The 10,010-nt window shown below is 35.8% G+C and overlaps 4 protein-coding genes across 6 annotated transcripts in view; 2 read left to right on the forward strand and 2 right to left on the reverse strand.

The window, feature by feature from the left end:
• Positions 1–2,965, reverse strand: part of LOC104740963 (phosphoinositide phosphatase SAC1) — a 10,890-nt gene extending 7,925 nt beyond the window's left edge. The window contains exons 1-4 of the mRNA XM_010461714.2: positions 2,678–2,965; positions 2,294–2,498; positions 2,038–2,203; positions 1,837–1,948 (exon numbers count right to left, since the gene is read on the reverse strand). Coding sequence (XP_010460016.1) covers positions 1,837–1,948; positions 2,038–2,203; positions 2,294–2,498; positions 2,678–2,806 — 612 coding nt within the window. The 5' untranslated portion in view covers positions 2,807–2,965. The remainder of the gene's footprint in view (positions 1–1,836; positions 1,949–2,037; positions 2,204–2,293; positions 2,499–2,677) is intronic.
• Positions 3,311–4,307, forward strand: LOC104740966. Its single transcript, XM_010461716.2, has 4 exons — positions 3,311–3,583; positions 3,668–3,727; positions 3,936–3,982; positions 4,093–4,307. Exons 1-4 carry the CDS (start codon positions 3,446–3,448, stop codon positions 4,178–4,180), a joined length of 333 nt encoding a protein of 110 aa, XP_010460018.1. The 5' UTR covers positions 3,311–3,445; the 3' UTR covers positions 4,181–4,307.
• Positions 4,785–6,564, reverse strand: LOC104740967 (CRM-domain containing factor CFM3A, chloroplastic/mitochondrial-like). Of its 3 annotated transcripts, none has more exons than XM_019235682.1 (7): positions 6,243–6,564; positions 6,044–6,065; positions 5,820–5,951; positions 5,562–5,625; positions 5,444–5,473; positions 5,221–5,310; positions 4,785–5,128 (listed from the first exon to the last, which is right to left on the reverse strand). In XM_019235682.1, exons 4-7 carry the CDS (start codon positions 5,562–5,564, stop codon positions 4,913–4,915), a joined length of 339 nt encoding a protein of 112 aa, XP_019091227.1. In that variant the 5' UTR covers positions 5,565–5,625; positions 5,820–5,951; positions 6,044–6,065; positions 6,243–6,564; the 3' UTR covers positions 4,785–4,912. The 3 variants fall into 3 exon arrangements, with proteins under 3 accessions (XP_019091227.1, XP_010460019.1, XP_010460020.1); XM_010461717.2 differs by having other exon boundaries at positions 5,562–5,616; positions 6,243–6,563; XM_010461718.2 differs by lacking the exon at positions 6,044–6,065 and having other exon boundaries at positions 5,562–5,616; positions 6,243–6,549.
• The window catches only part of LOC104740969 (transcription factor MYB3-like), a 7,606-nt gene continuing 5,931 nt past the window's right edge, over positions 8,336–10,010 (forward strand). Inside the window, exons 1-3 of the mRNA XM_010461721.2 lie at positions 8,336–8,471; positions 8,573–8,702; positions 8,808–9,402. Coding sequence (XP_010460023.1) covers positions 8,339–8,471; positions 8,573–8,702; positions 8,808–9,381 — 837 coding nt within the window. The 5' untranslated portion in view covers positions 8,336–8,338 and the 3' untranslated portion in view covers positions 9,382–9,402. The remainder of the gene's footprint in view (positions 8,472–8,572; positions 8,703–8,807; positions 9,403–10,010) is intronic.

Consider the following 10,010-nt stretch of genomic DNA (forward strand, 5'->3'; position numbering starts at 1 on the left):
ATAAGTAGATCAATAACCTCATGCACGTTAAAATGGTCTAGCAGAGATAACAGACGCATGTTACGTTAGTTTCTCACAGAAAATATCAGGCTTAGGACTAAATCTGGAGGCCTCTTGCGACCAAAAGAGTGGAATAGACCCTCGCATCTGCACCACTGAGCTCATTTTTCCCTTGCATGATCCAGCTTCATCATCAAGAACAAGTTGTTCAGTTTCAACATCATTTGCAACCCTTCCACGATCGTTCACTCCCCTTTTCAAGTAACTGCGACGAAACTTTTACAGAATGAAAAAGGCCATATATTTTACAGAAAATAATAGATATAAGCATTTAAGGTAGTCTAAAAGAGTTCATGCCACTCAATACTGTGTTCCCAAAGCCGCTATTAAAAAGGAGAGTTCTCCAAGATACAGGATATTACTAAGAAATGTCCTTAGAAAATCGAAACAGTCACTATGAATTTGTCATCCATGAGAAGCCTAATTAGAATGATTTCATACCGTGTGCCTGCAAAGTGTCGAGAACGTCTGGAGACTAGGGTAACACTGAAGTCTCTTCCATATATCGATAGCCTTATCTGCATAATGGGGTAAACCACCAAATAATAAAGACCCATTTAAAAATCTCCTGGTGGTAAACCTCGAAGTACATTGGTGAAGCCACAAGAGCCTACAAATACCTGCTTAAAATGCCCGTGAACTAACGCCAGTGTCCAAATAGTGTTGTTGCACCTTGATCGAATAGGCTCCGTCAGATACGCATTCCATACAAATATGTTATCATAGGGCACCCCTTCCTCACCAGAAGATAAAACATTCTTTTGCAAGCTCTGCATTATGGGATAAGTGTAACTGTAGAAGAAATCTTTTGTCAAATCCACACTTGACAGAAGCTTCTTGTACCTGCATATAAAGGAAAGACAAAAAGAACTTCGTAAAATCATATAAAAAGTCCGAGCTTCAAAGGGCAATCCAAATTCCCGGAAATGTACCTTAGTTCAGTTTTGGAATTCGCAACATCAGATTGAATAGTTGCATGTGGAACACTGATCATTTGGCTTTCATCAATAGCATATATCGCATGCCCACATACACAACCAATTTGTCGCCGTTTCGTCACCAATATTAAATAGTATGACTCCATAAACTTAGCACAACCTACAATACAAGGCAAAACAAACTTAGCTCAAAAGACAAAATCCAAAGATACAAACATGACAAGTCACAGAGCTTTCCCCCACGACTAACCAGCAATTCCATAGACTTTGGCAACAAAAGCCAATCCTCCCGTGGCACGATTGCCTTCAGCGATACGTTGAAGCAGACTCTTGATCTCTTGAGGCGAGTATACAACGGGATCTTCACTAATGTTAAGCTCAGATGGCTCTGAACGATCAATCTTCAACACTCTGAAGAATCTTTTATTCCTATCACTCCCAANGAGTTCTCCAAGATACAGGATATTACTAAGAAATGTCCTTAGAAAATCGAAACAGTCACTATGAATTTGTCATCCATGAGAAGCCTAATTAGAATGATTTCATACCGTGTGCCTGCAAAGTGTCGAGAACGTCTGGAGACTAGGGTAACACTGAAGTCTCTTCCATATATCGATAGCCTTATCTGCATAATGGGGTAAACCACCAAATAATAAAGACCCATTTAAAAATCTCCTGGTGGTAAACCTCGAAGTACATTGGTGAAGCCACAAGAGCCTACAAATACCTGCTTAAAATGCCCGTGAACTAACGCCAGTGTCCAAATAGTGTTGTTGCACCTTGATCGAATAGGCTCCGTCAGATACGCATTCCATACAAATATGTTATCATAGGGCACCCCTTCCTCACCAGAAGATAAAACATTCTTTTGCAAGCTCTGCATTATGGGATAAGTGTAACTGTAGAAGAAATCTTTTGTCAAATCCACACTTGACAGAAGCTTCTTGTACCTGCATATAAAGGAAAGACAAAAAGAACTTCGTAAAATCATATAAAAAGTCCGAGCTTCAAAGGGCAATCCAAATTCCCGGAAATGTACCTTAGTTCAGTTTTGGAATTCGCAACATCAGATTGAATAGTTGCATGTGGAACACTGATCATTTGGCTTTCATCAATAGCATATATCGCATGCCCACATACACAACCAATTTGTCGCCGTTTCGTCACCAATATTAAATAGTATGACTCCATAAACTTAGCACAACCTACAATACAAGGCAAAACAAACTTAGCTCAAAAGACAAAATCCAAAGATACAAACATGACAAGTCACAGAGCTTTCCCCCACGACTAACCAGCAATTCCATAGACTTTGGCAACAAAAGCCAATCCTCCCGTGGCACGATTGCCTTCAGCGATACGTTGAAGCAGACTCTTGATCTCCTGAGGCGAGTATACAACGGGATCTTCACTAATGTTAAGCTCAGATGGCTCTGAACGATCAATCTTCAACACTCTGAAGAATCTTTTATTCCTATCACTCCCAACTAGATAAAACCTCTGCAATGAACAAACAAACCAAAAAAAAAAACTTAAACCTTCCTGCAAATTCAATCTGAGGGTTTCCTTAAATCATTCCAACAACACAATTTCCTCATATATATAGAGAGTGCCTATAGATTTTGATGCGATGTTACTCATTGATGAACAATTGCTGAATCGGATCGATTAAAGCTTACCGCTCTGGTTTCGTAGAGCTTGAACTTCTCGAGAGCGTAGGAATCGGAATCGGACTCCGCATCGTTGGACGGTTGAATTTTGGCGAAAGAAGAGTAAGTGGAAGCCGTTGAGTTTTCCGATTTCGCCATAACAGTTCAATCTATCTCTCTCTCTGGAGGAAACGATCGTGATTCTCTGACGCCGGCGATGGTTTCAGGCGATCATTCTGCGATCCGAAGTTGGGAACAGACAAGGGGTGTTTCCGTACTTTTCTAGTTTTGGATCGTGTTCACTGTTTCTACTTTCTTTATTTTTTTTTTAAATGTAATATCCTACTGTTAATTAAAATTTTGATGAAATTTAAGAAAATAAATACGTAATATTTTATAATTTGTAAATCTTTATATGTGGTAAAAAAAAAAATAATAATAACATATTCAGAATTGAGAATTTATATTTTGTTAACATAAATTCATTTTTTTCCAACTCGACTCGACACATGATTTTAATTTTATACATTACATGTGTGTTGAATTTTAGAAAGTAATGACTTATTCTAAGTAATTTTTGTTGGCATTAGTGTATTTTTACGCAAAAATAAATATTTTTAAAACTGCATATATTGTTGTCGAGGAAATAATATGCGATAAGTCAACATATTCCCTCCACATGATCCGTTTCAATATCCACAAACCACAACCAAGCAAACATTTTAGTTTTCTTCCACCATCACATATATGCATAGATTATACGTACATATGTGTACCTTACAATTTTGAGTTCCAAAAATGTTGAAATTTCCGCTTTGTTGCAGTGAGTTATCTCTAGAACCAAAGATTCAAGCTTTTGAAAGACAAATTGTTTCAGGCCGACGAGATTCCATCAAAGCTTCTGCGGGAAAAATTGGAAATTTCTCTTTTGGTTCGGTAAGATTCCACGACATCTATATTCAAAAACACCTATATACATCACTGCAATGTTAATTCCTCGAAGGTTTATTATATAAACAGATATTCAAAAGTTGTGAGACTTGTGGAGCCAAAGGAGCAATTGAGTGCCCCGGTTGCAAGGTACTAATTTAGTCTTCACTATTATATACTCAATATCTTCAAGTGATGAGTCTATCTCTTTTAGTGTATGTTCAATTCTGTTTTGTTTTTTCCAAACCATACCTATTAATTTTACTCTTTCTTACTCTAAATTTATGCATATACTCCCTACTTTGTATCCTGTTTAGCATATAGATGTATAAAGACAACATTCTTTTCTTGCCTCCAGGGAACAGGTAAAAATAAGAAGAACGGAAATATGTTTGAGAGATGGAAGTAAGTCATAACTAACACTGTGACATAGCTTTAAAATCATGTCAAAAACTTCCAGTTCAATGAGTATTACTACTTAAGATGAGTTAACTTGAGATTTTGAAAATGTGCAGATGTTTTGATTGTCAAGGATTTGGTATGAAGAGTTGTCCTAAATGTGGCAAGGGAGGCTTGACGCCTGAACAGAGAGGGGAACGATAGTTGTTTCTCTCTTACATAATTTATATTTTAATTTGTGATATATTCCTATAAACGAGTAACTTGCATGTTAAGAACAAGTCATGAATATTATGATTTCAACAGAATGTGAATAATTGCATTAAGGCTTTCTAAACGTTGATAAAGATAAAGTGTGTTGCATAGAATTAGAGAACCGCATAAACAAAGCGTTTTAGCAATAAGGACGCGAACCTAACAGAGTTTTAATGACCGCGTTTGATAGTCACACTTTTTTGTTTTACTTAAAAAGTTATTGTGATTTCAAAACAGAAATATAAGTTTTAATTGGTCTCTAAAAAAAAAAAAGTTGCGCTTTCCATGTTAGCTTTCTTTGAATCGCGTTTTTGTCAGATTCTTTTGTGCATGCGGGAGCCTTCCATTCTAAATCTAAAACCATAACCTCCGACAAAATTTTCTTAGAACGTAGTAAATATTCACAAGCAAGACGAGACCATTCAATTCATATGCAATAAGATCAAACCCATTGCACATCTTCAAATTAGTGTCTCTAACTTATAATAAGATAAAAATAGTATTAATCTAAGTTTAGATCTTCATCCCATTGTTTTTAGTTTTTATCCTCCCATTAGTCATCCTATTAGTGTCTCTTGCTTTCAATTTTATAACATGGCATACCTCTGTTGAAACATTTAAGATACATTTTACAAATTTACTAATCATAATGCCACAGCTCCTAAAAGCTTAATGCTAAAGTTACAAACGAACTTTGTTGCTCGGCAGATCTTTTGATTTTGATTGAAGATCCTCTGCGTCAAGTACAGCAGAATCATCACCAAATCCGGTTTCTGATTCATTTGAATCCCAATCTTCATCATCAGTATCAGATAGTTCTCCTTCTGCTACATTCTCACCATCTTCTCCTTCTGCATAAGTCTCTGAAAATGCATCGACATCATCATCTTCTTCTTCCTACAGAGTAGTACCAAGCCATGTGAGACCTTAAACACTGATTCTATGATGACTGAAATCCATAAAAAAAACAGAGTGATTCTAGGATTTACGTCTGTCTCCTCGTCGCTAGAAGCATAAGCCATATCAAGCTTGTTGTATAACTCTTCATCACCCTTGTCTGTTACCTTCTCCATTTGTTCCTAATGGAATGATTGCATATTCTTAAGTTAGTCTACCATTGCCGAACAAACTACATTTTGTGGTTAGTCACTGAATGCATGATACACAGCATAATTAGACAAAAGCCAATGTAAAATGAGTTAGATTCATTACAATTTCAGCTCTCAGTTGTTCTGCTTTCGCCTGCATCGTAGAAGAAAACGAATCAGCTAATGAGTTCCCAAACAGAAAGCAAGTTAAGAGCCAAGAATTTTCAATCAAAGTGTCACACCATCTTTTATCACTTTAGGAGCACCCCAACTTTGCTCAATCACAACATTACGTCCCTTCAAAAATTAGAAACACAGAAATCAGAAAAGCCAGTCACATTGATGCTTAGATCAAACAGCCATTGAGATAATAGAAAATGATACAAGAGTAAAAGAAGATAACAGGTCACACAAATCACATGTCTCATAAGGAAATGACAGATTTTGCAATAGACATAAACCTCCTAACCAATGAGTAGGATAGAAAACAACAAGAGTACCTTAGGACCCATGGTGACTTTAACAGCATCAGCAAGATCTTCAACACCCTTAAGCATCAAAGCTCAAGCTTCAACACCAAACTTAATTTCTTTGGCTGCATAGTTCCTGCTCCAGCTCATTCTGCTCGAAACCTGAGTACAAAAAGGAGGATGAAGTAAGCTCGTACCCGAAAAGCTACAGAGTACAGACCAATTAAAAATCAAATTCAATCCTTAGAATTTACCAATCGAATGTTTTGAGCAATCCTGAGAACAGAGAGAACAAAAAAGAAACCATTTTTAATATCACAATAAGTAAATCAAAATCTCGGGATATTAAAGCAAATAGATTTGAAGAGCCCAAAGGGGATATCAAGATTGTTAAGTGAACCCATAAGAAAAAGAAAAAAAAAAAAAAAGACGAAGAGAGTGAGTGTTTCCTACCTTGCCTTGGAGGCGAGGTTAGAAGCGAAACGATACATGGTGACTTAGAGGGAAGAAGATGAAGGATGAAGACGCCGAGGAGGATATGAATCTGACGAGCGAGTTAGATCAGTGAAGAACTCCGATCGGTTTGATTTCCTTGTTTTCATCGTTTTAATTGAATGGAAAGAGAATGAGAAGCAAAGGAAGAAAAGAGAAAAAAAAACGAAAAAAAAAACGTAACCAATATAATACTGACACGTATGGTGTCTCTGAAGGTCTAAATTGATCTGGACAGAGAGCTGGGTCTCGGATATATTCAGATTAAAACTTTATTTTTTTTTTCTTTATATTACTAAAACAATAAAAGACATCCCGTGGAGATGTGCGATGGGCATGCTCTAAGGGGGTAGAAGAAGTGTTGTACAACGTTTGGCATTCGGCGTAGCGTGAGGAAAACTAGAAGCTTGTTTACAGTTAGCAATGTTGAGCCTTGCAAGTAACGGCCCAATGTCTAATGGGTATGAACAGAAGGATTTTTTATGTTTCTTTCTTTAATTATTTCATCATAACCTTTATGGCTCCCACAAAACATTGAACAGTGGTTAAACTGAAAACGTTGAACAGTAGTTAGCTTGTACGGAATATTCAATATTATTAATAAAAGGAAAAAATAGAACAACAGTATCATCAGGAAAAGGAAAAAAAAGAACATCTTTCAAGTTTTAATATAGCAGTATTTAGTTATGAAAAATTGTTTATGATTGAGAAAGAAGAAAAAAAAAAGAAACGGAATTAAAAATAAATGAGAAGAATGGATTGTTAGTATAAACGTTCTGAAAGCTCAGATTGTAAAAATTTCAACTCTGTTTTAATTATTGACAACAATTTTGATAACTTCTACAAAATGGACTAAATGCGTATGGGCCGTGTAAGACAAAAACATTAACATTTTACAGTATACGAATTCATCAACGCGAACTTAATAATTAATTATCTAATCGCTTTTTTTTTTAATAGCGATGTCATTCCAAAGTTTCCAAGAAATCATCCCATGTTGACTACACACACGATTATAAAAAAAAAAAAAAACTGTTGCGTAATATTAGTTTTCTTTATAATTGGGCCGTCGTTAAATAAGAAGTGGCGTTTGTGAAGGTGTTTTTATCTTATTTTTAAAAGATTTAACGGACACAACACACAAACCGTATTACAGTAGAGAAGAAGACCAAACAAAGTTAACAACACATGCCCAAACCTCAATAATTCAGTTATCCAACTAATCTAATCGAGGAGACAAGGGAGAGAGAAAGAGAGAATGTGATAAAAAATCATAAGAGAGGAGGACACGTGGAGGTACGTGAAGGAAGTAGCGTGTGGAGAGAGTGATTGGGGGAGAGAGAGAGAAAGGGTTGAGTTGAGTACTCAGATTAAAAAAGACAGCTACCTACTCATCTTCCCATCCCCAATCTATCTACCTACTTTCTCCAGATCTACTCTCTTCTTCTTCTTCTTCCTTTTTTTAACATCTTCCCTAATTTTAGATTTCTAACTTTTTTAATATCTTAATCATCATGCAGTAAACAAAAAAACAGTTAAAAATCTATCTTTAATGATGCAGCAATAAGATTGGGTTAGTGATGTTATAATGACTTGTAATAGACTAATAGTATTGTGGAAAATGTAAAATTATTATTATGATTTTTTTTTCTTTAGCAAGATGATGTAAAGAACCAAAAAGTCAATAACCAAAGAAACCCGTACGATCGATCTACATCTAAAAAGAAAACAAAAAAAAGTTAGGAAACTCAAACTCCCACGTTCATCCTGTGAGTGTACAATCAATTTGTTTTTCTGGTTGTTGTTACAATATTCTTTTAAAAGAATACATCATTTCATTTGTTAGATCAAAACTTTTTTTATTAAAAGAAAAACTTTGGTAAGTAATAAAATAATGGTAGTTAGTTATTATAAATAACATTCAAAACGAAAACATTCTACAGGAAAACTCTCTTCCTTCAAAACACAAAAATAAAAACACCAAATTCCCCCTCTTCCTCCATATACATAATAAGATACGTAAAGATAGATAGATCGAAGAAGAAGAAGAAGGAGAGATGGGAAGATCACCATGCTGCGAGAAAGCACACATGAACAAAGGAGCTTGGACTAAAGAAGAAGATCAGCTTCTCGTTGATTACATCCGTAAACACGGTGAAGGTTGCTGGAGATCTCTCCCTCGCGCCGCCGGTACTTATATATATTTACTAATACACACATGTACTGTATATATTCAAATAAAGATTTGATTTCTTGATTTTTTTTTATTAAAAAATTACCAAACTGTGCAGGATTACAGAGATGTGGTAAGAGTTGTAGATTGAGATGGATGAATTATCTAAGACCAGATCTCAAAAGAGGCAATTTCACTGAAGATGAAGACGAACTCATCATCAAGCTCCATAGCTTGCTCGGTAACAAGTCAGTAGTAGTCTCTATAACCATAATTTACAAACTTTGCTTATATAACAAAAAAAAAAAAGTTTACATTTTTATTCAAATTCTGAATTTTGTAATGTGTTGAAGATGGTCATTGATAGCTGGGAGATTACCAGGAAGAACAGACAACGAGATCAAGAACTACTGGAACACTCACATCAAGAGGAAGCTTCTCAGCCGTGGGATCGATCCAAACACTCACCGTCTCATCAACGAATCTGCTGCATCATTAGTTGTATTGCCTCCGTCTTCGTCGTCTCTTCAAAACGATGTCGTCGTTGAGCCTTTGCGTCTCGATTTCGCCGGACCGGTTAAACCGGAACCGGTACAAGGGGAAGAGATCTCTGGTATTCATAATAACAATAATTGCACGAGCAGTGGAACGACGTCGGAGAAAGATTTTGGGAACGAGAACGATTGGGTGCTCAACTTGGAGCTCTCTGTCGGACCAGCTGCGACGCGTTATCATCATCGGTACGAGTCGACCACCCGGAAGGTGAGTGTTGTTGATTCGGCTGAGTCGAATAGACGGTGGGGGTCCGAGTTGTTCGGAGGAGCTCAGAGCGATGCGGTGTGTTTGTGTTGTCGGGTTGGGTTGTTCCATAATGAGTCGTGTCGGAATTGTCGGAATTGTCGTAATTCTGATGTTAGAATTCATTAGTGTTTTTATTTTATTTTACATTTGTTATGTAACGCATCAAAAAGCAAGNCTTTTTTTATATCTTAATCATCATGCAGTAAACAAAAAAACAGTTAAAAAATCTCTCTTTAATGATGTAGCAATAAGATTGGTTTAAAGTTTAAACAGTAGTGATGTTACAATTACTTGTACTAGTATTGTGAAAATGTAAAATTATGATTTTTTTTTCTTTAGCAAGATGATGATGTAAAGAACCAAAAAGTCAATAACCAAAGAAACCCGTACGATCGATCTACATCTTAAAAAAACAAAAAACAAAAAAAGTTAGGAAACTCAAACTCCCACGTTCATCCTGTGAGTGTACAATCAATTTGTTTTTCTTGTTGTTGTTACAATATTCTTTTAAAAGAAAGAAAAAAATGAATATATCATTTCATTTGTTAGATCATAACTTTTTTATAAAAAAAAACTTTGGTAAGTAATAAAATAATGTTAGTTAGTTATTATAAATAACATTCAAAACGAAAACATTCTACAGGAAAACTCTCTTCCTTGAAAACACAAAATAAAAACACCAAATTCCTCCTCATCCTCCATATACATAATAAGATACGTATAGATAGAGAGATCGAAGAAGAAGGAGAAGGAGA

Source organism: Camelina sativa, chromosome 14 (genome assembly GCF_000633955.1).
Source record: "Camelina sativa cultivar DH55 chromosome 14, Cs, whole genome shotgun sequence".
Classification (NCBI taxonomy): domain Eukaryota; kingdom Viridiplantae; phylum Streptophyta; class Magnoliopsida; order Brassicales; family Brassicaceae; genus Camelina; species Camelina sativa.

Excerpts from the sequence above, each read along its gene's own strand:
- LOC104740967 (XM_019235682.1), bottom strand. Across the intron at positions 5,311-5,443 it reads AACAACTGAGAGCTGAAATT|GAACAAATGGAGAAGGTAAC; the intron begins GTAATGAATCTA and ends TCATTCCATTAG. Across the intron at positions 5,129-5,220 it reads CTAGCGACGAGGAGACAGAC|GAAGAAGAAGATGATGATGT; the intron begins GTAAATCCTAGA and ends ACTACTCTGTAG.
- LOC104740966 (XM_010461716.2), top strand. The coding sequence starts at position 3,446 with ATGTTGAAATTTCCGCTTTGTTGCAGTGAGTTATCTCTAGAACCAAAG. Across the intron at positions 3,584-3,667 it reads GAAATTTCTCTTTTGGTTCG|ATATTCAAAAGTTGTGAGAC; the intron begins GTAAGATTCCAC and ends TTATATAAACAG. Across the intron at positions 3,983-4,092 it reads AATATGTTTGAGAGATGGAA|ATGTTTTGATTGTCAAGGAT; the intron begins GTAAGTCATAAC and ends GAAAATGTGCAG.